We start from the raw sequence: 27,652 nt of genomic DNA, 5'->3' as shown, positions 1-27,652 counted from the left end.
GTCAAGGTTTTATAACCTATCGGACCTTTTCAAAACTTCTAATGAGATCCTCAGTGCCGAAGGGCAAACTTTCCCACACCTCCGAAACTTCGGAATCCGGGAGACAAAAACTCCAAGAAATACTGCGACTACCACCATGCACGAGGCCATAACAAGGACGGTTGCTGGTCTCTAAAGCAGGAAATTGAGAAAGCAGTCCGGTCCGGCAAGCTGTCACATCTGGTGAAAGAAGTAAAGGAAGGAAAATATTCTGGCAATTCGGTGGATAATCCGAATAACCAGTCAGCAATTTGCATGATAAGAAGAATGAATAACCAAGGCATTAAAACGGACCAATCATCATATGGCCGCTTGGATGCATCAACCGACCGCTTTCCCTCCAATCACTCCAGGAGAAATCAATGATGGACCAATCATTGTGTCTGCGGTAATAGCAGGACACAAGGTCCGGAGAGTTTATGTCGACAGCGGAAGTGCTTCAGAAATCATGTATCTGCAGTGTTTCCAACAGCTAGCTCCGCAAACCAAGGCAAAGTTGATACAAGTATCTATGCCGTTGGTAAGTTTCTCCGGAGAAGTGGTCCAGCCGATTGGACAAATCACATTACTGACCACGTTGGGTACCGGAAGCCTGGTTAGAACTGTCAACATAACATATCTAGTGGTAGAAGAAAGATCCGTTCATAATGTCATATTAGGGAGACCGGGGATGTGTGCTTTCGGCATTATCAGCTCCACCATTCATGGATCGCTAAAATATCCCACCGAAGCTGGTGTAGCAACTTTGCATTCTGAGTCCACCTTAGGCGTAGCTGAAGTACGACAAAGTGAAGGAAGTAGTGCACAGCCTTGTCTCTCCTTACGGAGGAATGGGCTATTCACCCACATTTTCCGGAACAAAAGATTGCTATCGGAGCTCAACTTCCCGAACGAACCAAGAAACGACTATGGAAACTGTTGTCCAGCTCCCTTGATGTATTCGCCTGGAAAACATCCGATATGTTTGGGGTCCCTCGCTCCTTGGCTGAGCACAAGTTGAAAGTATCGCATTCGGTAAAACCGATCGCTCAGAGGAAGAAAAACATGGCTCCGGCTCATCACAAAGCCATCGCCGAGGATGTACGTAAGTTGCTAAACGGCGAAATTATCGGGGAGGTGCGGTATCAAACCTGGGTTTCCAACCCTTTCATGGTTACCAAAAAAGACGGCACCTGGAGGATGTGTGTTGATTTCTCCGACCTTAATAATGCATGCCCGAAGGATTGTTACCCTCTTCCGGAGATTGATTTAAAAATTGATTCCTTGGCAAGCTTTCGTCTTAAATGCTTCCAGGACGTATAGAAGGGCTACCATCAGATTCAAATGGCTCTGGGAGATGAAGACAAGACAGCATTCGTGACAAATAAGGGCCTCTTTTGTTACACCAAAATGCCATTCGGACTGAAGAATGCCGGAGCTACATACCAGAGGCTGATGGATAAAGCATTCAAGGGTCAAATCGGAAGAAACTTGGAAATTTACGTAGATGATCTGGTCATCAAAAGCGAAGCCGAAGATAACATGATTGACGACATACTCGAAACCTTCACTAGGCTTTGGAGTATCAATCTCAAATTGAACCCTAAAAAATGTTCCTTCGGTCTAGAGGAAGGCAAGTTTCTAGGTTTATGGATAACTCAATCCGGAATCCAGGCGCATCCAGATAAAATTCAAGCCGTAATCTCCATGCAACCTCCGAAAACGGTGAAAGAAATCCAATCTCTGAATGGTAAACTTGTGGTTCTTTACCGTTTCATTTCTAAGGCGGCTGACCGTACCATTCCTTTCATGAACGTGCTAAAAAAGCGTACCGGTAAGGGTCAAATAGAGTGGACGACAGAAGCCGATTCAGCATTTCAGGAGTTAAAAGTTTGTCTCGGGTCCTTACCCACGTTAACCGCACCAATCACAGGGGAAACCGCCACTGTATACCTCTCCGTTTCTCATTTTGCCATCAGCGCAGTACTCGTGATGCACCGAAACCAAGCACAAATACCGGTTTACTATCTGAGCCGCGTTTTAAAAGATTATGAAACCCGGTACCCAATGATAGAAAAATTAGCGCTCGCCTTGGTACATGCATCTAGACGACTCCGAAGGTACTTTCAGGCCTTCAACATAGAGGTGCAAACTAACCTCCAAATCCAGCAAATCCTAAGAAAACCGGAGGTCTCCGAGCGACTCACCAAGTGGGCAATTGAGCTCAGTGCTTTCGACATTACCTACCGGACCCGAGGTCCGGTAAAAGGCCAAGCAGTCGCAAATTTTCTTACGGAGGTTCCTACCAGAGAAAGCACCAAGGAAAAGCCCAGTCTTCCAAAAGTTTGGAATCTATACACAGACGGAGCTTCAAGCAAGGAAGGGTCTGGAGCTGGTTAAATCTTGATAGATCTGGAGGGGATAGAGTACACTTACGCTCTGCGTTTTGAGTTCAAGACCTCAAACAATGAAGCGGAGTATGAAGCCCTTTTAGCCGGACTCCAAACAGTAGCCAAAGCCGGCGCAAGCTCCGTCCTAGCTCATGTTGATTCACTACTGGTCGCCAATCAAGTCAATGGAGAGTACGAGGCACGAGAAGAAAACATGGTTGGGTATTTAAATCAAGTCAATAGTCTGATGTCCACGTTCGATTCATGCAAAATAGTCCACATCCCAAGAAGTAAGAACAAAAAAGCTGATGCTCTGAGTAAACTTGCATCCGTCATGTTCTGTCATTTGTCCAAAGAAGTGCTAGTTGAAACTCTGTAAGCTCCGGCCATCAACCAAGCGGAGGCCGTAATGTCAATCTCCATACAGGAAAAATCATGGATGAGTCCGATCCTAGACTATCTGAAAGACGGTACACTCCTAGAGGATAAAGCTCACGCACAAAAGATGAAGGTAAAAGCACTTCAGTACCAATCTCATGATGGAAAACTTTACCGAAGAACGTTCTTGGGTCCGCTCCTGAGATGCCCAACTCCGGAGGAAGCCAGCTATGTCATAAGGTAAATCCATTGGGGGATTTGTGGCATCCACTCCAGGCCAAGGATGGTCATAGCCAAACCAATGAACGCTGAGTATTTTTGGTCGGGGATGCATCAGAGTGCTGTTAATGAGTTGCAAGCATGTGAAGACTGTCAGCGACACGCCCCCATCAGCCATCGAGCTAAAAACGACCTCGTCCCCGTAACTTCGGCCTGGCCATTTCAGAAGTGGGGAATCAATATCGTTGGTCCTTTCCCCGTCTCCACGGGAGGAGTGAGATTTTTGCTGGTAGCAATCGACTACTTTACAAAATGGATTGAAGCCAAACCTCTCCGAACCATTACCAGAGATCAGATACTGAGGTTCGTATGGGAAAACATAGTATGCAGATATGGAATGCCACTATGCATCGTAAGTGACAATGGCAAGCAGTTCGCTGAAAAGCCATTTAAAACATGGTGCGAAAGGATGCACATGGAACAGAACTTCGCTTCGGTCGCCCACCCCCAGGCTAACGGGCAGGTGGAAAGAGCTAATCGCAGCATTGTGGAGGGTATCGAAAAGCGACTAGGGAAAGAAGGAGTCTCCTGGTTAGAGGAACTTCCGCATGTCCTGTAGGCACATTGGAGATGCCGAAAACAAGTACAAGGTAAACTCCCTTCAGTCTGACATACGGATCGGTGGGAGTCATTCCCGCCGAAGTTGGCATCCCTACCCCTCGTATGCACCAAAGTCAGGAAGAGAATGAACAACAACTCCGGTTGAACCTCGACCTAGCCGAAGAGCGAAGAGAACTCGCGGCCATCCGAGAAGCAAAATACAAAAAAAAGTTGGAAAAACATTACAACTCAAAAATCAAAGAGGTCCGGTTCAAAGAAGGAGATTATGTTATGAGAAGAAACGATGCAAGCTTGGCCGAAGGGACACGAAAAATGGCTCCGAAATGGGAGGGGCCCTACATAATAAAAACCTCCGGAAAGAATGGTACCTACACACTCACCAAGATGGATGGAACTCCCGTTCGTCGTACCTGGAACGGGATGCACCTCAAAAGATGCTTCCTTTGAAGAACTTTAAGAATATTTTAAAATAAATTTGTAATGTGGAGGCTACGGCCCGCATCATTTTCTACTTTCTTTGTACTGCGGCGGGTATTACCCGCACCCGTCTTTATTTTTTCCCATGAATTGCGGAGGGTATTACCCGCACTTAGTAAACGTTTTTACCGACATGTATTATCCGGAGAATATACTCCGGAATAATTAAATAGAATACATGAATTTTCTATCATTAACAAGTTACAAATTATCATCAGCCGAATCGGGGACGCTAACCCTAAAACGTAAGGACGGGCTGGCATCGTTCGTGTCTCTACTTTCACTTAAAAGTTATCCTAAGAAAACAAGACGGATCCGCACACCATAAAGAACGTTCTAAAAGAAAAAAGAGAAAATGTAAACATAAAAAGCATGGACGCATGTAAAATAAAGTGATTACATAAAAAATAACCGGATTAAAGCAACCGGAAGTCATTCAAGTCATTTAAAAAATAAAGGATAATTGTTATACAGAAACGGTAAGAACGAGATCATTACAGTACTTCCGAATCAAATAAGGTGCATATCCCAACTTGCCAGATATGTCCACCTTCCAAACTGTTAACCAACTGAAAATTTACAAAGTGCATACCCCAAAAAGTCGGGTATGTCCACCTCATCCTGTCGAAGATTCCCTACCAGCAAAGCGAATAGCATCTTTGATTCTTGACAGTGGTTCATGAATGAGCTTAAGAAGATCATCCACCACCGGGAAATTTAAATATTCGTAAGAAACTTGGCCGTTTTTAAGTCAGCTTCAGCATTACGGTTCAACAAGGGGACCTCAGCAAAAGGCGTCTTCTTCTTAAGCGCATGAACGTAACCCTGATGAAGACCGAAATTGACTCCAATAGGGCTCATAGCATTGTTCACTGCGGCCACTGCTGCTGTCATTTCCGGTCCTCGATGAACATTTTTTGCTAACAATTGCGCTCCCTCCGAAAGAAGCCAAGCCTTGGTCGCCTGCAAATCTTGCACCTTCTTTGTCAAATCAGCACTCTCCAGCTTCAGCTCCTCAATCTCTGCCTTATGGTGATTTTTCATTTCGTCCATCCGGGCCTTTAAGTCGGCCTCCCCTGTTTTGAGGGCATCACGCTCTGACCAAAATGTTTGAAAATTTTTAAAGATATGAAGAAATTAAATCAAGTAAAGGACGAACCTGCGATCATATTCTCATACGCCGTACGAACGTTCGAAATAGACTCTTCCATCTTGGCCAGGACTTCCTTATGCTCCTCATCCTTCTTCTTAGAAGACTCAGCAAAACTCCGCAACTCCGATGTAATTTTGTCCCGCTCCTCCGCAGCAGAGGCAGCCGCGAACCGGGAAGATTGATTTTGAGTAGTCAGAGTTTTGACCTTCTCCTTCTGAGCTTGAAGGTCCTGAGAGAGTAGAGCAAGCTTCTTCTCAACATCCGGAGTCTTTTGCCTTTTACGTTTCAAGGAAAGAGTTTCCTTCTCCAGATTCTCTTTCACCGACCCCGCTTCGACCCACCTGCGGTACTGGTTTGATAGAACCGCCACACCTAAATCTGAATTCTTCATCTTCCTGCTCCGAATGTGATCTAATGGGGTGCTGATGTTAAAAATAAATGTTCTAGCAACAAGGTCAACCATCACCGAGTCCTTGTTCCGAATATCCCACTCCGGAGCAAACTTCTCATCAGCTGTCGCCGGATCGATTTCTATATCATCCGCAAACACATCTGCATAGCGAAAAAAGGACATCAACTCGGGTCCGAACCAGGATAGAGAAAGAGAAGATACTTGATCTTCCTCATCATCAATAAAACAGTCCGGACCCAAAGATGAGTCCAATATTGTACCTGAAAAGGTCACCGTCTTCGGTTCACTATGAGTTTTTCCGTCCCCTTTTCTCGTGATTACCGGATTATCCACTTACATGCTTTCTACTTCATTAACAGGAAGAAAACCTCTAGAAAAAGTAGGGGTGGGTGCAGAACGAGCCCGGGAAGCCTCCTCTCTAGATGATTTGCCCGCCAGAAAGGTGTTCATCCAATTCAATCATCACGTCACCACCAGATTGGGAAGAACCCTTCTTATTTTTTCTTCACCTTCGGCATGGGCAGGGGGTCGGATGAGCGAATTTAGGGAACTTCACATTTTTGCTTACGAACCAGACCCTTCAGCTCTACATCAGGAACTGATGTGCACAAAATGCAACATATAAATTACATCAATTGTGGAATAAAACTAACCCTTTTTAGTACTAATGTTGGAAAAAGTGTGCTTTTGTCTTTTGTATTTTCAGGATTAAATGAGCTCAAATGAACAAAAGAAGCAAAGACAGCTAAATCTAACATAAATACAAGAAAAGGAACAAACGTGGCATGCCCGACCTCTCGACAGCATCTTCCCAAGCAAAACAAGAAGACAGAAGACTGAACACGCCCCGTGCTCAGTGAGCATGGGGCCGTGCCCAAGTGTCAGCAGAAAAGACAAAGTGGTAGAAGCTTCTATTGCCCACCACGGGGCCGTGCTCAGTGGACACGGGGCCGTGGTCAACTATAAGATTCGCAAAATCCAGGCTAATCTTGATAGTACAGATATGCTTCTGCACACGGGGTCGTGCTCAGCGGACACAGGGGCGTGGTCAACTAATGTAGACAAAAATGCATTTAATGAAATTGCATTTAATGAAGAAAGAGAGTAGGATGGGCACGGGGCCGTGCCTAGTGGACACGGGGCCGTGCCCGAGCTTCTGTTCAGGCTAAAAATAGGAGTGCTTGGAGCTCTTGCAACTCATCCCTTGGCACACCACCTCTCTCACACTTCACCCACCACCCACCACCATCACAACACCATCATCCACCACCATCATCCATTATCCATCATAGAGTGTGTGAGTCATCTCGGGATCTAAGATTGATCGTAAGAGTTCTTGACAATCAAAGGCTATGTTTGCCTAAGTCTCTTACATCACTTGGTGAAGACAAGTGTTTAGTGTAGTACTTTTTATTTTTAATCTTTTGCACTTTTTAATTGGTTTTGTATTAATGACTTTAATTACTAGTTTCTTATGTTGAAGGTGATTCTTCCTTATCGTTTGTCCGTGGTGTCTTGGCATTATTTTACTGACTATATAAAATAAAAGATTTTCACCGTTCATATCTCCACGGTCTATATGGAGGTATGTTGGCTACCTGGTCGGGGGTTAAGGGAACGGTTTGGTAAGAGTCTTGCCATTGTTCAGTGTATAGATCCTGCAAAGGACCTGAGTCAAATTTAGTAGGACCTCCTTCAATGCCCAACGGTATTGGACGGCGGGGGTCCAAACTCTTTGATCCCCTCATAAGTTAAACTACTATTAAAACTTTAACCCGGCTACTTAGTACTGTATCCCTGCTGACTCAGACTACTTAGCCGAGGGTAACGTCGCCTTCAAAAGAGGGGCCTACCACATTATGCATTTATAACTTAATTAATTATCTTTCAATAATCTGACCCTTTAGGATTGTATCCTTGCTGATTCAAACTACTGGGTTGAGGGTAACGTCGCCTTCAAAAGAGGGGCCTACTACAATAACTAAGATAATCTCTTAAACAAGTGCAAAAGTGCAAAAATAATCAAAGGTTACACTACACACGAATCGGATCCAAGTGATCCATCTTGTCTATCTGTTTTTATTTTTATTTTTTTTCAGCATTTTAGTTAGTTTTATTTTTCTAATTTAAAGACCTTTTTCTAATTTTTGATTTGATTACACGATGAGGATAAACCGGTACTAAAAGCTCTTGTGTCCTTGGACGACCTCGGTATCTTACCAACACTATACTACGTCCACGATGGGTGCACTTGCCTATATGTGTGTTTAGTGTTAGTGAATATCGTGTTTATAAATTTAAAACTTGGCTAAAAAGTGTAAAAAGGGCTTAAAAAATACACCTAAAATATATTACACTACACATGCATCAATAATAGTGCCTTTACTTTTGTATGAGGCAGAAGGACGATACTGGAGGGCCTCATCCAAACTCCTTACTTCCGGATCACCGTCCACATCATCTAGAATAGATTACTTCTTTGCTTGAGATCCGGATGATCCAGCAGTACCCTCCATAGGTTTTGGTACGGATGATGTAGCATCAGCAGCAGAAGGTTCTGAAGTGACCTGGTCCAGCGGAGGAATCTCCTGAGCAGCCGAAGCCACTTGTTGCATAATAGGAACTTCGCCTTCAGCCTGTTCGTCAAAGTCAAAATCTAGAATGTTGAAGTTCGGAACCTTCAGCGTATCCCTAAGAGACATCCTAGCTTCTGCATTTCAGAAGAAAAAACAAGTCAGTAACAAAAATAAAAGAAGAAGTGCCGAAGGGAAGGTAAAAGGCCGAAGACTTACTCTCATGCGTTATGCGGATAACCAGCCAGTCCCTATCCCCTCGGCCCCAGGAAAAGCAAACCCGTCCCCACAAAAGAAGATGTTCAGGAAGGGGACGGATGTGGGATTGATTCTCAATTAGGGCTTTGGTTAATGTTGTGTTGAAAACGAAATCATCGCCCAAATCGAAGGACATGGTCTGGTCCTTGAATCTCCACACCATCTCCACCGGAAGACATCGGTTGTCCAACCAGAAAAAGTTATCCTTCCAGTTCTTCAGGCTCGACCTTTCGTCTCCGGAGGCACTGGGGACTCCTTTCCGGTGGGCAAAGGTGTACCAGTCACCGGCCGTAATAAACTCATAGGAATATCTAAAAACGTCAAGGTCTGAATTTTGGTTCAACGCCCTACAGGAGATTTCAAAGTGACTAATGTGGCTTATTCCGAAAGGGTTCACTTGGCAAAGGTGAACCCGGAAGTACCGAAGCACCCTAATTAAAAACTTCGAAAAGGGAACCCTGTAATTGGCAAAGTTGCACACACGGGTGTACAGAGGGAACTTCCCTTGACGAAAAGGATATATAGCTTCGTTCTTCGAAGGAAGGGCCGGGTTGAGATCCAAAGGAATGTTATATTCCCGGACGAATTTGTCCAGTTGGCGTTGGGTAAGAACGCTAAAGCTTTCAGCAAGATTATTCTTGCCAGGAGCCATAGTAGTAGTGAAGGAAAGAACGCACCTTTTAAAGAAGAAGAAGAAGAAGCGGATAAAGAGGGTAACAAGTTGAGAGAAAAAACTCGAGAGCAGGAAAGATGAAAAGTAAAATGTAAAAAGGGGTTTTATAGGAAGTTTTAAGTCCGTTTGGGCCTTGTCAAATCAAACCGTCACCTCAATGGGCGATCGTGGTTCCCGAGACGGGGTTTCATAACCGTCACACGTGGGTGACTGAAGGCCAAATCACTTATATCACCTATGCCACGTCAGCACCTCTTTAATAACGCCACTTAATTCGACCAGATGCGCTCATAAGCATTTTATTAAGTTCTTAACACAAACTTAACAAACTGGAGGACTTGAAGATACATATCCGGGTCCGGACGTGATCCTTATGGACGGACCGAACCACATCAAGAAGGACATTCTGAAGGTCTCTGTTCCCCATATCGCCGAGGACGGACATCTGTTCAAGTGCGTCTGGACGAATGACGTCATCACAGTTGACCACTATAAATACCCCGTTCAAGTACATTGACAAGTACGATTTTCTGAAACTTCGTCCTTACTTTCTCTCTCTATTTTCTCTCTCTACCAATACTTATCCTCACGCCGGCGAGTGGTCGCAGAGGGGCCCTCCCATCTCTGCGACGAGCCTAACGGTTTGCTGTTTTGCATGTGGAGGTTCTCTTTTCCTATAAGATCCAATTCCCCCCAGTTTTACAGGCTCCGACCTCAATCCCATTTTTTGGATCTTCACATATGAAATGATTATGATTCATATGTTGGACAGCAATGTATCTGTGACAACATGAAGATATAAGAGATTAACATATGTCATTTATCAATCTTAAGTGTTCACAAAATCATATGCTCAAAGCTACAATTCAGTCGAACGTCTACCAACAAACCTGATGTTACAAGGTGTAAGTCAGGACAATACTCACCGGATAAGACATTACAATAGGTAAAGAGCTAGATCTTCCAAGACTTGAGTTAGAAGAAGAATTAACTTAATCGAAAATACTAGTGATTTCTCAAGCTAGTTCACGCCTATGCCGTTTGTTCTAACAAATCATTGTTTCTCTTTTAATATTATTTACAACTATTCTCAAATCTCATTACTCAATACAAATTTGTAAATCAATATGTGCATCGAACTCTTGACGATGTTATGGGACTAACAATTTAACATGTCATACGACATAAAAATAAAAATCAGATAAATCTTACTTATATATGTATAAACGTGGTAATACCACACATTGATAATCTTCAACACGGACCCTAAGTTTTTAACTATTCACTTACGTGTCGACACATATTTTAGTCACTTTCACATATGTTTAAAGAAATCAAATCTAGAAATGGTACAAGTGACAAGGTGATATCTCATTTATCTTGTTGTGGATCCTTGTTTGTAGGCTTCGATATGTGCTTTAAGGACAACCATCACCTTTATAATTATAACTTTTTTTTTGTTAGATACATGCTAGGTAAAATGATTTTTTTTTCACATAATGATAAAAGACTTAACTACTCTATTTCTGCGTATTTCAGGAAAAATTTAAATATCCAACATTATCATATATTCATGGCCTATATTTATGTAAAAAATCAAAATTAAAAAGTATATTATTTATTATTATCACTTTTTTTTTTATAAAACTCTAGTAATATTTCTTTTGAAACGGCAAGATTTAATAAAAACACGACCAACAAGAAACTAGACAAAAACAAAACAATATGATTACAAGTTCATCAAAGGGTTTTGTAACCATGCTTCAAAAGTAGAATCTTATAACTTCTATTCCATACCCACAAAAAACGAATAATGAACTATATTATCAAATATTGTAGAACGATTCTTCTTTTTCTATTGAAAGATCAACTCATTTTTAGACCGCTAAAGAACCACCTTTTTTATAGAAGTGTAACGAATCCAACCAAGACATCAATTCATTTGGATGTTACGAATTAGGAAGAGTCAAATCACACCAACCCACAATTACATTCCAAGTTCTCTCTTCTACTTCACAATCGCCCAAGACATGTCAAGGAACCAACCTTGAACAGACGGAGCACTTGACCGAAGGGACATCAAGACCACCAAGACCAAATTAGACCTCGAGTCACACGCCAAGCAAGAAGATTAACTTTCATTGGGACACTTAGATTCCACCTCATAGCCCTATCTCCACCCGGAAGAAGAAAACTACCGATACATTTCCTTGCGTGTTTAATAGAAAACTTAACCCCGCCCCTAACATGGTGACGCCAATTACAACACTAGCCTGAACTATTCCATATATCTTGAGTTGAACAATTTTTATCCAATTCTAAATTATAAAGTCTCGGAAACCTAAAATATAAAGATGAATTTCCTATCCAAAAATCATGCTAGAAATGAGTTGAACGACTGTTACCAATCTTTTTCTTTAAAGTTGAGAGAGGAATAACATATTTTTCACGAAGAACAACAATAGATTGTACAATTAAATGCCAAACTCCATTCCCTCTAGGCAACACGAAACCTTCAAAAATACCCTCTTTAAAACCGTGAATAGATTGGGTGAGTTTAACCTAAGGAAGATTAAAATTATTTACAAATTTCGACCTCCAATTTTGTAATAGAGCATAATTGAACGCTACACTTTCATTTCTAAAGCTTCAGCACCCCAATAGAATTTACGCCAATTTGCCTCCAAAAAGTTCTTAACCTGACACCTAGAGCTCCTAGCACAGACGTTAAGAGCACCATACGACCATCGATAGATAACATGTTAGCCTTCCATCTAGAGAGTCGCTTCTGAAACCGGTCCATAATCATATGCCATCCCTGGATACTAGACATATTGGATCAAACTCGAAGACCCAAATAAAGAAAGGCATCTTATCCAGTTTATTTCCAGATTCAATCACGTATCTCTCAACCACTAAAAAAGCCACCCCAACCCAAATAAATAGACTTATGAAGATTGATCTTCAAACCAGAAGCCATAAAAACATTGTAACGCACTAATAATGTTGACGTCATTATCCAAAGACCATGAGAACAATAACATCATCGGCATAGAATAAATGAGATAGAGACACTATATCTTTACCAATTTGAACCCCCTGAAACGTACATGTGCCAACCATATCTTCAACAAGAGCATTCAATCCTTCCATAACCAAGAATAAAGAAAAGAAAACAGATCTCCCTTTTCTTCTTTACACAATCAACCTAACAAGAAAATAAGAGTGTAAGGAAAGGGAAATGTAAATTAAACTCGATATACAATGGTTCAATTACACTGTTAATAAATTTATAGTACTTTCACTCCTTTAAGAAAAATATTTCTTGTTTATCAATGTGTCTTTAAGGCGACATAGATCATCGATCGTCACAATACCTTACTAAGATGGTAGGAACTGTTTGTTCACCAACTCATTTAACTAAGAGGGTAGTGATATCACTAATACTGAGTCTTTGCAAGTGTTTATGATTTCACAATCTCACTTTTCTTTTTGATATCTTAGATCTTTAATATTAATGATAAAATATGAAAGTAAATATCAATTTAGAGAATGTATTTTATTAGACTTTTGCTTTATAAGACATGAGCATTGAGTGTAGAATTAATAGAGAGTGAAATTAAGGACCAAACCATCAGAGTCGTTCCTACGTTTTTGGAGAACCGAAGCGAACTACGAACTGGAGGCCCTTTTGCAAAATAATCATTTTCAACATATTTAGTAACTTAACTCTCCTTTACCCGGTTTGAGACAGACAATTATAAACTAAAAGTTTTATAATTGGCGTAGTTAAATTGTTTTTTAAAAGTTATATGTTTTCTATAGATACACTGCATGTTTAAATCCTAATTCCCTAAAAACAACTTGAAATCAACAAATAAATTCTAATTCCCTAAACAACAACTTGAAATCATCAAATACTGAAACAAGTATAAGCCCTAAACAACGAATTCAAATATGCAATTATGCAAATACAACCTAAACAGCAAATGAGAATATCTAACCTAAGTCAGTGCCATTGTCTTCCAAGTTCCAAGCCATCCACAAGATTAAATCGCAAAACTGAGTGCCACTGTTTCAAGTTCAAAATAATCAATTCGACAAATCGCAAAATTGATTCAAGCTTATGTTTGAGGGTTTGAGCAATATAAAAATATGCATACTAATTTCTCCCATGATAAGTATAAAAAAATTTAAAAAATAGCTTACCTGTGTGTTCTTCAATTGAGATGATTACCCCCAAATCTGAAATCCCTAAAGACGACTCTACCGTCCTAATCGACGATGATTCGATATCGATAACCAAAAGACGCCGCAATTTACGAGAATCATCATTTCATTCGCACGTCTGAACTCTATAATTCTCCACCCTTTTGGTCTTTCCATGTTTCACCGTTCACGTTTCTCTTTTTCCTGGATCTTGTTTAGCGCCTTAAGGATTATTGCATATGTGATATTGGGACTAGGATATTTCATGTATTAGTGTCTACGTATATGGGTCTATTATGTATAAAACATACCGAAAAATTGTGGCCCTTCAATATTGGTGGCCCTAGGCTTGGGCCTAGGGTCTTATGCTTGTTGGGCCAGCCCTACAAACCATGATAGTGATGTGTCGAGTCATTTTTTCACTTTTTAGTTAAACTATTACACATAGTCACCTTCCTAATCTCACGTTTCCTCTTGACATGGCAAGTCAAATTTTCACTTTTAGTTAAAATTAAGGACCAAAGCGTGGCAGTGACACAGCAAATCATCTATGGCCATGTATCTCAACGCTCAACTTGTCGAAACGTTTCTATCAATTATGTTATGTGGTCGCTCATAATTCTAAACAGAACAAAAATTTGGCTTATTAAGTTTCGTCCTTTACTAGCACAATTTAATCATTAGCGTGTCATCTTCTGGTATCAATATTTAAACACAGTAGATTGATTGATCTAAAAAGAATAATTCTGGTGTACTAAAATGTTGACTTTTATTTGATTGAACTATTTTTAAGGATTGTTTTGGAAGTTCATATATTCAATAAATGAGTGAAAAGAAACGAATAATATTTTGAAATTTTGAAATTTAAAACTCGCGATAAAGAGGATGGCTACGTATGATACCTAGGAATCACACCCTCCAAGACAAAGACCTGGATGGAGCTGCAAATATATTGTAGGATTTGCTTTTCGTATTTTTGTACAGGTCGACCATGTTGTAAAATGATATACATGTTATGTATAAATATAATATAATTTGACAAGGACTACATATAATAATAAAAATATATAGTTCAACTTGTTGGATACAATAGAATTTTTATATTTACCAAAATAAACCATGATGTAGTTAAAATATGTTCGTAATCATTGATGTATTTGAGAAAAGTAAAATAATGTATTATCGTCTTCTGTAGGCATGTCAGTTTAATGAAGTAGCAGGTTAAAAATTACCTGTGGTTAGTATGAACAGAACAACCATGCAAGCTTTTCTTGTTTATTTTAAAAATAGACTACATGCAAAGATTTATTTTTCTTGTTTACTTTAAAAATAGACTACATGCAAAGGTTTAGAAATCATAATACTATTTTTTTTAATTAAATGTTTATTATAAGTACCAAGACTTTGTAATTTTTTAAATATATTGAGAGGCTTTAGTTGGTCTGAATATTGTTTGGCCGAATTTTTTATTGGAGGTACTCATGTATTGTATCAAGGAAATTAAAGCTTATGTATCATCAATGGGAAGTGTGTTATGTCACTCACATAATGCATTCTTTTTTATAATATTAGTCATAGCATTTGCCATTTTTCATATAACAAAAAAACCCAATTACATATTTGTATCTTTGCATGCTTATCTAACTAAAATTACATATATTTCCTTCCTGAGCTAGTAAACTTGTAAATTCATCCGTTTTAATTTATTTTATCAAAAACAGGTTATATAATTATTGTTTTACCCTTAATTTTTACTAAAACTAAAAAAAATGCATATTTACCCATTTCTTACTAGTGTTTTTTTTCTTTTCACCTTTTTTTTTGTTTTTATATTTGTTACGTTTCGCTAGGTAGTTTTTTTTCCTGTCTTGAGTCTTTAATTTTTATTTTTTTTTGCGTTTTTTCATTAGTGTACTTTTATCATAAGCTATTGTAACAATTATAAAAATATGTGTAATAATCATCTAAATGAAAAAAATGTAAAAACTTTAATCCATTACCGTACCAAAAAAATATCCTGAAAAACAACACAAAAAATCCATCACCAAGAATACATATGACCGACCTTTTTTGTTTAGCTACATTATTATCACCACTACTAGAATAAGGTATTTGCTACCACATTTTCGGTCGCAAAACGGTAGCAATTGCTCTTTTGCCATTGTTTTGCTACTAAAAACTCGGTGACAAAAGCAACTTAGCAAATGCCCTATTGCCACCTATTTGCTACGGTTTTATTTTTTGCTACCATTGATTTGCCACCGCTTTTTGTCACCGTTTTGCTACCACATTTTGTTTGTCACCGTTTGCTACCGCTATTTTGTCACCTTTTTGCTACCGCTTTTTGTCACCGTTTTGCTACCACATTTTGTTTTGTCACCATTTTGCTACCGCTATTTTGTCACCTTTTTGCTACCGCTTTATCACATTTTACCACCGTTTTGCTACCATTTATGGTATTCCATTTGCATTCGGTTATTCCATTTCATAAAAACATAACAATTTATAAGCTGTTGTCATTCCATTAAAATGTAAAAATTTATACATCCAATGGTCAGCATAATAAACATCCAAATCAAAGCATCATATAACTCAAATTAAATTATCCAAATCCAAACATCCAAACTAAAAGTGTGTGTTTGTATAAGGGTGATCCATATTTCCCATACAAATGCACTTGATCTGCAAAACATTAATCATGTTTTAGCATAGCTTATGGTGTGATTGTGTTCTATTTAGGGGTGTTCACGGTCCATTTTAGTTGGTTTTGACAAAAATTATGGGCCGAACTGCAAACAACGGTTTTGGGAAATGACACACCAAATTGGTTGGTTCGGCGGTTTTAACTGGCTATTTTTTCTCTTTCCAAATTGTGAATATGTATTAAAATATATAATGATAAAGATGGCTCACGAGTATGGCACATATATACCAAATGGTGTGTTTGATACTTACCTCAAGATACTCATCTAATCCGTATTTAGAACCTTCCCGACCTAAACCAGACTGCTTAACACCTCCAAAGGGTGCTACCTGTGTGTGATCCAAACAAGAAACGAAACTGAATGATGACTTCCGCAATTAAAATGATAATAATACTAATTCATTAATTAACTTAGGGTCTTCTCAGGAAAAAAAGCGGGATATAGAAAGACCGACCCTCTTCTACCTGTGAAAAAGACACATGATTATTTATTCCAACAAGACCATATTCAAGAGCTTCAGACACGCGCCATAAACGCTACGCTGAATATTGTTTGTGAACAAGTAAGCCGCTAATCCTGCACAGTTTATATAAAAAAAAGTTGTCTTAATCTTACCTAGTTAATAAAAAGATGCAAATGATCAGACACCAATATATGGATCATATATAAAATAATAAAAACCTGAATCAGTGTCATTAGCAATCTGTATAGCCTTCTTCTGTTTTAAATCGTATAACAGGTGTAACATGTCCAAATATTTCCCGTATGTAATAGTATATATTGGTGCTAGTCAAATACACATCAACTTACCTACAACATAATATTATAGCCACCTAAATAATAGTAATACCTTCCATATAATTGTTTTGAGATTACCTTGCTATGAGCATCTCATTCTTGACATCACTAATAATTGTAGGCCCATAAAAAGTCAACCATAGGTTATGCCTCTTACCACCCACAACAACTTTTGCTCCTTGTATCAACAGAAATTTTGTAACTAAAAAAATACCAACTATCAAAATTCTACAAGATTTTGAAAATGATAATCAAACCTGTGAGATAGCATCTTGCACTAATGATTCAACCTTCTCTACAACAGCTTCATTAAATTTAGTATAACCCTCAACCACTTGGGAAAGAACACATTCACTACACACCTCGATACCGCTAGTCTACAGGGTTTACTAATGCCCAAATAACAACAAACAAGAGTTAGTAAATCGTCAAAACCAAACTGAAATAAGAACCCAACTTACCCATTATCTATAAGCAACAATTTCAGCAGGAGTATTCTAAGGAGGATAAGACCCCAAAGCCCAAACCGATATGCTTAATTGTTTCAATCTGAACCACTTCATGAGTATTCTCTAGAAGACAATACTCATCCATCATCAATCAACAAACTTTTTCACATTGACACCTGAAATTGCAGGTTTAACAAATAAAATTCTGCCAAAAGGATTCCGAAAAATCTAGTAAGATATTATATTCAGCAGACAAGAGGTATCTTGTCTCTTGTGCAACATAGTATCATAGTATTTATAGTTGAAAGTGGCATCTCCTGCTGTTAGCCTAACAACAAAATATAACAAAGAATACTATTGAATTTGAATGAATAAATCTGAATATTGATTCCATATTTACAGGAATATTGATAAAACATACACGTAAAATATTTCTAAAAATTTCTTCTAGTGTATCGCTAAACTTAGAATAGGAAAAATATCCAAGACCAAGGCACAATGTCTAAACAATGTTATAGTTACAGTCACTTACATTCTCTTTCTTGGTATATTCATTATTCACTTTCTTTAGTTCTTCAGTCAAGCTTCGACAGTCATTCCTACGCTCAAGCTATCACGTTGAACAAAAGCATATTTACCAAGACCAAAGTATCCAATACTACTTACACAATGCAAAATCATAATTTAGATAACTTTTGTAACCTAAAAAAATGCATGATTAGATAGATTAACAAAGAAAAACAAAATTAAATCCACAAACAGCTATGCACTTTCGTAAATTAGATTATTGCAGTCGAACAATCCCTAAATTTCACGAGAATAGAATGATAAACAATAAAAAACGAGATTAAAATCCACAAACAGCGATACAATTTTGTAAATCAGATAATTATAGTCGAATGATACCTAAATTTCACGAGATAATACAGAGAATCGAAAGCAAAATCGTTTTAGCTCATAAAACACACCTGATTTGAGAGTGTTGGCGATGAATTCAACTACTTCTAGCCTCTTGTGTTCGGATTTGCGGATTGAATCTCAAGAGTTTACTGGATGAAATCCTACAAAACAGTTATAAAATTTAGGTTTAGATTTGATTAACCATTTGATCGAATTGTGAGGAGAAGAGAATCGGAGATAACCTAGGGTTTACGATTTGGTGAATAGGATGTATGAGGTGAGCTACGCGTGGGATGTTTAATAAGGGGACACGGTGGAAATAAAATGTAATTTTTGACACTAGTTTGTGATAAAAGAAATAACCTCGATCACGTGGAAAGTTCTTGGTTATTTTGCTACTGTTTTGTTCGGTAGCAAATTATGGTGGCAGTTGCCCTATTTTGCAGTAGTGCACTGACATATCCAACAAGTTAATTATATCATATATGGCATTGCTAAGCCTATGCATGCCTTACTTAAATTAGACTTCTAGGAACTCATTGTCTAGGTTAAATACACTTAACTTTCCTATAATTAGAAAGTACGTAGGTTTGTGAGATGTCCACCGATGTATCACTTGTTAGAATTGATATAACAAGGTTATCAAATATATAGCAGAAAATCATATAAAACTTGTAAGCTAGCGTAGTGATATTATTCGTTTTGCTTGCAAGTCACAACCTAGGCTCACATATTTCGCATAGCCTGTCACAAAACCTAAAGGTGTTTCTAATTATATATGTATCATCTCTTGTAGCATATGATGACATGAAATTTCCAAATCGTCTTAGGGTAAATAATGTACAAGGATGCATACTTGTATTTAGTAAAAATTCAAAAAAATAAACAGAAAGTGATATAAATATAGATATCACTAGAGGAACTTGAGGAGGCACCCTAAGCCGGGTTTAGTTTCTATTGATAAGAGCATATAACGTCGTCACTTTCTTGTTATTGTATTATGGCCTCTAAATAAATGTCTTTTAATTATTATTTTTTTTGGTAGAAGGAGACGACACCCTGGTAAAATAAATATCTTCTGACGTTGATTGAAATGGAATACAATATTTTGAGGTATTTAAACTAAAGGGTAATTCTAAAGTAAATATCCGGAGATGTTGGTTGAAATGAAACATAAAAATATCAGATAAAATATCTTATATTCACTGCTGTAAAACCCGGTTGAAATGGGATTTCAAGTTAACACCTAAGGCCTCAAACTCAAATCTTTACTACTTATCGAATGCCAATTGAGTTATAGCTCATTGGCACCTAATAGAATTTTACTGAACATTTCTTAAATTTACTAGCAATAACATAATAAATCGATGTATATACATAGCGTGGGATTATTGTAAAAAAAAGGGTTTTTTTATAAGAAGTGTAATAAACGTTTTAAACCCTTAGATCTTTTAGTTAATGGTTGAGATCAAAAAAAGTGCTTAAAATGTAAATTATGTTTTAATTTTTTTTACTAATTTGGCTCGATCATGAGTAATAGTGTCTTTTTGTTTAAATAAAGAAACTGTCATCAACCTCAATGCACATGCAACTTCCCCTCGCCTTTTTTAAGCGTCAATAATTTTTCATACGTAATTTTTTTTAAAAAAATTACACCGTAATAACGAGTGTTTTTTATCTTTAATATGAGTAGCATATATCTATACTTATATAGAGAAAAAAATTACGATTCAATCACACGTTTTAGTCCATGGTTATTGTCTATGTTCATGCAATGGTGTTTTAATTGTATTGTGATTCAAGGTGTGATGTTTTAAACATCTGGAAACATTGTATTGATTCAAGTTAGGATGTTTTAACATCTGAAAACTAGAAACATTGTATTGTGATTCAAATCATGGTGTTTTAACATCTGGAATGATTGTATTGCTATTAAATTCATGGTGTTTTAACATCTGAAATAACAATACAATCATCCCCAGATGGTGTTAAAACACCATAACTTGAATAGCAATACAATTATTCCATATGTTAAAACACTACGACTTTATTATGATTCAAGTAATGGTATTTTTTAAATCTTTATGGTGTTTTATTCATATAAAATAACAAAAAACATCCCAAATGTTAAAACAAAATGATTAGTTATTGATACGTAAAAAAAAGAATTATCTCCTAAAATAACTCCTAAAGCGGTTACAATATATTGTATAATTAAATTGGTTTTTCAAATTAATTACCTTATTACCCCTAATCTATAAAATTAAATAATGTCATGTGTCGTTGCCATAATATTTTCACACTTCTCAGAAACTTCACCCTTTTTACAGGAACCTGAACCGATATAGGGGACTGATGTGTGTAAAATGCAACATATAAATTACATCAAATGGGGCATAAAACTAACCCTTTTTTAGTACTAATGTTAGAAAAAGTGTACTTTTGTCTTCGTTTTGTATTTTCAGGATTAAATGAGTGTAAATGAACAAAAGAAACAAAAATGCAGCCAAATCTAATATAAATACAAGGAGAGGAATAAACGTGGCATGCCCGATGTCACACTCCGACCGCGTATAACATGCAACCGCGGCGGAAAACGTCGGGGAGTGTTGTGGATAGAATTAATTGTTATACAACCATGGAAATTAAAGTTACATTTTTATTTATCATCCACGGGTGTTACATTGTCTTAAAAGGAAGTACAAAATTCAAAACATAGTTATACTAGTTCTATCTTCACTTTTAGTCTCTAAGGCACAGGTCCGCCCTAGTATCGTGATCAACATCTTATGGAACAGCTCCTGAAAACACATGTGAAAGTAGGTACGTCAGCATAAAAATGCCTGTGAGATACATAGGTTTTGTGAAAGTGGGATTCATGACTTGAGTTTTAAAGAAATGTTTAATAACAGTCAGTCATGAACCTTGTAACTTGTCTCGCTTTGTAAACCATTTGAAAAACGGTAATATCAGATGATATGTATAGATAAGCGTAAGGTTAAATGAATAACCTAGTAAAAATGAGTTGAATAAGATAAGTTGTCTTGTAAGACAATGTTTTATGAAAAGTATGTTATTTGTATAAAATGTTATATGTCTAAACTGAAATGATTTAGATAACGCTAAGATATGTAATATTATACAAACATTTATATATAGGAAGTACCAGCGGCGTATCCACCATGTTTGCATCATATTACATACTCCATGTTACTCAAACCATTTACCCAAACCATCCACCATGTAAGATTGTTCTTGTATAACTCAATTGCCAAGTGTTATTGTGTAAATCATGTCAAATGTCTATGTTCAATGTAAATCATGTAATGTGTATCCCAAAATGTATCATGTACGGCAAGCGAAATGTATCAACTTAAACCATATGTAAAATGCACAAAACAAGTCGTTGAAGTAAAACGTGGTTTAAATCAACGTTATGTTCTGTGGAAAAATGCATGCTCTATTGATATTAACATTTATGCGGTATTGTGAAATATGCATACATCCAAGCCTTGAGACTGTGGCGATAAACCCTTAAACAAATTAAAGGTTTATCTAAGTTATGTATATCGAATTCGGTCATTCCTTACAATCCTATCAAACCCAGGATTTCAGGAACGGGAGTTGTCAATTCCTATGGTACCACTACCTACTAACGAACGGCGTGATCAATGTTAATGAATGTATTGTCCCATGTTAAACAAACCAAATGTCATAACAAAATGAAGGCATGTGATGTAAACAATTGTACTAAGTATGCTAAGTAAACATACGAAGCAGAAATGTTCATGTAAATCAATGTGTCCATATAATGCAACAGAAATGTTCATGTAAATCAATGTGTCCATATGCTGAGTAAACATATGCAACAGAAATGTTCATGTAAATCAATGTGTCCATATGTTGAGTAAACATATGCAACAGAAATGTTCATGTAAATCAATGTGTCCATATGCTGAGTAAACATATGCAACAGAAATGTAATGTAAATCAATGTACTAAGTACGCACACAATGGGCATACATAGCATGAAATGTAATGAAATCGTGCACTATAATGTACTAACAACATAGCAGGCATATGATGTGAAAACATGGAAAGCATGAAAGTAACAGATAGGCACATGTGTTTCACCCCAAAACAGTTTGTAAAACAGTAGAAAATGGGGTTCTATGTACTCACCTGAGATTGCTTTGGAGTTCTTGTATAATAACCAGATAATGCTAGAGATCACGGAATATACAACGGCACCTAATAGGTAGCTACATTAATATACCGGACCAAAATCGGAAGGATCGGATAGTATGCGGGTTCGTAAACCAAACGAGTATGGAGACTCGTGTAATACGGTTTAACAAAGCCTACATACTAAAATGAAACCTAACCTAAGTGCTTACGGCCCATCACGACCCGTTTAGGTAGCTTATGCTACCCTAACGCCTCGTTCGCGTAGAACGCGTTCGGAACGCCTAACATCGCGACCACAAGGTATAACCTCGAAAGGTTATAGCTATGGTCACCTAATGTGTTTGGTCGGATCCTAATGATAGACCAAATGGGTCGGGTTCGAAAGTATAAGCGACGGTTTAGATCGCTTACCTTACGACCCTATATAAGCACTAATCTAAAAGTGACGAGCTAAGCATGTTAGAACATGCTTAACTAAGTTTAGAAAACAGGTTTGGCATCAAAACAAACGGCTTTGATGCTCACGAGTAGTTTGGTTACAAAATATGCAAGAATGCACATTTTGGCCGAAACTACGACTCGTCACTGAGCCTAGATAACGTGGTAATCAGTAGGTATAGTCACTACGGAATATAACCATCGTGATCACGCTCACGTTATGAAGTTTCATGAACTTCGTGTTGACCATAGGCTGGTCAATGCAGAAAGTCAACAAAACGTTGACTTTCGGACTCGAAACGCGAATAAAAGAACGAAAGAATACTTACGGAGGGTCCCCGAATGCTAATCTAGATCAAAGAGCTCAGGTATGAAGCAATGGCATCAACTTAGAGCATTTTGATCAGATTGTGTGGGTTTTTGGCAACAAGGGGGGGGTATTTATAGGAAAAGTAGAACCGTTAGGATCGTTTCTTGAATATCGTGCCACGATCCTAAGCGTCCACTTGTCAAAATGTTGTGGTTACTGAATAATGGCCCTTGGCTCTTGATTGGGTGAAAGGGCATTGCCCCTTGAAGGAACGAAAGGCCAACTGCAAGTGGATTCAACATTGAATCTGGTCTGATAGTCCCACGCGACCCGCCTCAATATGCAGGCCAAACTCACGCGGGCCGCCTGGCCCCGTCTGATCTGCACATACTTTCAGAATTGGCAGTTTTAGTCCCTGTTGCGTATTTAAGCCATTTCCGACACTTCTAAGGCCCGTAAAGCCATATTTAAGGCCCTAAAATGATGCCTAAACATTGTGGACATGAAACATGCTCAAAAATGTTCCGGATGTTGGTTCGTTTGGCCGTACGATCGCGATGTTCGGTTAATTACGACGGAATGCGCATAAGCGCGAAAAATGATCCAAATGACGCGACAAATGGATTTTTCTTATGCCAAACACTAAGGTATAATATTAGGATGCTTACATAAATTTTTGGATGTCCGGATGTATTCAGAACGTAAGTTATGCGCGAAAGTGCAAACTTGTGCACTTTTTGACACTTTTAGTCCCTGAATGACCCAAAAGTTTGTTTTAGCTTACCAAACCCCTCAAAGCCTATTTCTAAGCTATATAAAGGATATTTATGGAATGTTTAACTTATGGACATGTTCCGGAATGTTCGTTACAGTTCGAATTGGCATACTTTCGCAGTTTGTCAATTTTCGTCCCTGTAAGCGAATTAACTTGTTTTTGCCATACCAAAGCCTTCAAAACTTATTTCTAAGTTATGTAAAGGTTATTTAAGGTATGTTGAGTATATGTTGATGTTCCGGAGTACTTGTCGCATTAAACTGAGCACGTTTAAGCACCAGTTAGCGTATAACTCTCCAGAAAGCGATGTAGAGTTTGAAATTGAACAAAAGTCAAAACATGAAAAATGTAAAACACAACCAAACAAACATTGGGATCAAATAACATTGTTTTATTGATAATTGAACTGTTCATAATGATTACAAGCACAAATGTTACAGTCTCCCCTACTTGTGGAAATTTCGTCCCGAAATTTATTTAGAGGAAACTCGTGGAAAAAGATGCGGATATTTCGCCTTCATTTGATCTTCACATTCCCAAGTAAACTCGGGTCCACGTTTAGATTCCCAGCGAACCTTGACCAAAGGAATGCGCTTGCGTTTAAGCCACTTGACTTCACGTTCCATGATTTCTACCGGTTTCTCAACAAATTTCAGTGTTTTATCAACACGAATCTCGTCAAGCGGTATGTGGAGGTTTTCATCAGCTAAACACCTCTTGAGATTGGACATGTGAAAGGTTGGATGAACATTTCCAAGTTCAGGAGGTAACTCAAGTCTGTAGGCTACCTTACCGATTCTTTCGACGATCTTGAATGGTCCAACGTATCTAGGTGCAAGTTTTCCTTTCTTTCCGAATCTGATCACACCTTTCAAGGTGAGACCTTAAGTAATACACGATCACCGACTTGAAAATCCAAGGGTTTGCGTTTTAGGTCCGCGTAACTCTTTTGACGTCTTCTAGCTGTCTGAAGGTTATCACGAACTTTCTTTACCTTTTCTGTTGTCTCTAAAATGAGGACAGGTCCAGTAAGTTGAGCCTCGCCAATCTCATTCCAGCAGACTGGTGAACGACATTTTCGACCATAGAGAGCCTCGAAAGGAGCCATGTTGATGCTGGAGTGATAACTGTTGTTGTAGGAGAATTCAATCAATGGAAGATGTGAATCCCAACTACCACCAAAATCTATCACACAAGCTCTAAGCATATCCTCCAGTGTCTGGATTGTTCTTTCAGATTGACCATCCGTTTGCGGATGATAAGCTGTGCTCAGATTAAGTTGAGACCCCATAGCAGATTGCATGGTTCTCCAAAAATGAGAAGTGAAACGAGCATCTCTGTCAGAAATGATGTTCAAAGGAACACCATGTCGAGCTACAATTTCATCTACGTAGATTTGAGCAAGTTTGTCAGCCGAAAAATCCTCACGGATTGGCAAGAAATGCGCTGACTTGGTAAGACGATCAACGACTACCCATATGGCATCGTGACCCTTCTTTGTGCGCGGGAGTTTAGTAATGAGATCCATAGTAATGTTTTCCCATTTCCAAACTGGAATCTCTGGTTGCTCCAATAAACCGGAAGGACGCTGATGTTCAGCCTTAACCTTAAGACAAGTAAGGCATTTTGATACGTATAAGGCAATGTCTTTCTTCATACCAGGCCACCAATACTGAATACGAAGATCCTTATACATCTTATCTGAGCCAGGATGTCACACCCCCATTTCCACGTGTCACCGGTGGGCCCGGTGTGGGGTACAGTGACGTAGTTGGCATCGTCATAGACAATCAACACAATATAATAATGCACAGCGGAAGCAGAATAGAAACATTTCAACTTTAAATAAGGTGCAATAATAAATATCACAGTAGTTGAAATGGATCCACAGGCGGATCAAAATAAAAGTAGAAATAAGTAGTTCAACAGATAATTGTCGTCCGAGTTTGCGAGACTATTGTGGACGCTCTCTAGGAAACAGCCAGCCTATTTCCGTATAGTACCTGCACTTAATCTTTTGGGAAAAATACGTCAGTTTACACTGGTAAATACAAATCGACTGACTCATTTTGAAAATGATTGAAAATTTATTTAAATGCACAAGGCATAAATATTTTATTAACTTGGGATAATTATATAATATAAACTTGTGAACGAATTACATGCACTTATATCTCTGGTGGCCCGGGATCTACTGTCCGGGCTAGAGATTTAATTGACACACCACATTAAAGAGTTATACACGACGGGTGTACGCCTACACCCCGTGCTCTGGTCGTGGCCATCTCGTAAGAAAATGCCAAGGATATCCGGGACATGGTCAATAACCCCCCAAAGCCTTTAAGTAAGACAAAACTGTTTAAACGAAATCACACAAGCTATTCAAGACTGTACACCCATAGGGCGCAGGACTTGTGCGCCCGATCAAGCGGTATTTTAAATACCGTACCCCAAGCCCGTATAGGGAAAATAAGTCAAAATGTATTTACCTGAGCAAGTATAAGTCACAAACGATAAGTGTTGATATCTTTTACCGGGCTTCCTAATCTGGAACAAAGGTTTATAATTAACCTATTAGATTCCTAACGGGTCTTTTATTTAAGCCTAAGCTTTGACCGGTTAGTTTTAGGAGTGATACGGTTTACGCACGATTAAGCGAAAGACCGGATAGAATGTGATTTAGACCCGACAAGTTTGAATACTTGTATAATATGGGTATACTAAATACATTCTGGATTTTGAAATAAAAACGATATCGTTTGACCCGTTTTGGTCAATTTACGCAAACTAGTTACGTAAACCGAACCGAACGCAAAAAGGGCGATACGGGTAGACAAATGATTCAAATGCAAGTTCCCTGATATAATATGCTTTAAATATGATATAATATCAGTAAGTTATGTTCTATATTGCCCGGAATACTTTTAAACTCAATTTATGCCTTAGAAGGGCATTTTGGTCATTTAAAAGATAATAAAAGAGTAAAATTAGAAATCTGAGTTTCGGGTCTGGTTCATACAGTAAATATACTTAATATAACATATTATATCAGTAGGGTATGACCCATATACCAAATATATCATTTAAAACCCAACTATGCACCGTAGGGGTATTTTAGTAATTTCACAAGGGCTAAAAATGCCAAAACTGGAAATCTGAGATCATATACTTATCCTTACTGTTTTTATATGAAAATATGCTAAACACATCAGTAGGTATAGGTCTTATATATTTAAAACAAGTATAACGCTTTACTATGCGTTAAAACGCTAAAAATACGATTTAAGGGCGTTTTCGGGTTTTCACAGTAAATCTGAGATTTTTATATTTCCAGAATACTTAAAATAATTTATTCATCATATAAAATCAGTAGAAAAAGGTTTCGGGTCAAAAGGATGTGTAAAACTCATTTTATGGCTAAAACGGTCAAAACCGACATAAGCCGAAATGACTAGGTGACCTAGGATCCGTTCAGCCAAAAATTAATTAAAAATCATCAAAATTCCCAGAATATTATAATACATCAGTTGGTAAAAAGTTTTGTACCAAAACGTGGCCAGAAACGGGTTCTACGCAAAAAGGACCGTTTATGTAAATTTATAATATAGTTTTACGCTAATGGCCATAACTCACAATCTGGACCACCAACTGATCCGAAACTTTCGGTGCAAGTTTATATAATAAAAATAAAGATTTCTATCCTTTTAC

General features: G+C 38.1%; 1 protein-coding gene and 1 long non-coding RNA gene across 9 annotated transcripts; both read right to left on the bottom strand.

Annotated features, from left to right (window-relative positions):
- Positions 1-4,820: 4,820 nt before the first annotated feature.
- Positions 4,821-5,830, bottom strand: LOC110875171 (golgin subfamily A member 4-like). Its single transcript, XM_022123371.1, has 2 exons — positions 5,263-5,830; positions 4,821-5,200 (listed from the first exon to the last, which is right to left on the bottom strand). Exons 1-2 carry the CDS (start codon positions 5,828-5,830, stop codon positions 4,821-4,823), a joined length of 948 nt encoding a protein of 315 aa, XP_021979063.1.
- A 9,618-nt stretch (positions 5,831-15,448) lies between these two features.
- On the bottom strand, positions 15,449-18,543 carry LOC118481912. 8 transcript variants are annotated; one of them, XR_004866343.1, is made up of 6 exons: positions 18,476-18,543; positions 18,302-18,394; positions 16,768-17,943; positions 16,551-16,662; positions 16,337-16,414; positions 15,449-16,063 (listed from the first exon to the last, which is right to left on the bottom strand). It is a non-coding gene; the product is annotated as an uncharacterized LOC118481912 (long non-coding RNA). The 8 variants fall into 8 exon arrangements; XR_004866345.1 differs by having other exon boundaries at positions 16,551-16,896; positions 16,963-17,943; XR_004866342.1 differs by having other exon boundaries at positions 16,551-17,062; positions 17,142-17,943.
- Between the last annotated feature and the right edge of the window lie 9,109 nt (positions 18,544-27,652).

Source organism: Helianthus annuus, chromosome 9 (genome assembly GCF_002127325.2).
Source record: "Helianthus annuus cultivar XRQ/B chromosome 9, HanXRQr2.0-SUNRISE, whole genome shotgun sequence".
Taxonomy (NCBI): domain Eukaryota; kingdom Viridiplantae; phylum Streptophyta; class Magnoliopsida; order Asterales; family Asteraceae; genus Helianthus; species Helianthus annuus.
The sequence above is the reverse complement of the archived record's forward strand: the minus strand, read 5'-3'. Positions and strand labels throughout refer to the sequence as shown.

Bases quoted from the DNA above. Each gene is read 5' to 3' on its own strand.
- LOC110875171 (XM_022123371.1), bottom strand. From the start codon at position 5,830: ATGTCCTTTTTTCGCTATGCAGATGTGTTTGCGGATGATATAGAAATC. The intron at 5,201-5,262 runs GTTCGTCCTTTA...CATTTTGGTCAG, and splicing joins GTATGAGAATATGATCGCAG to AGCGTGATGCCCTCAAAACA.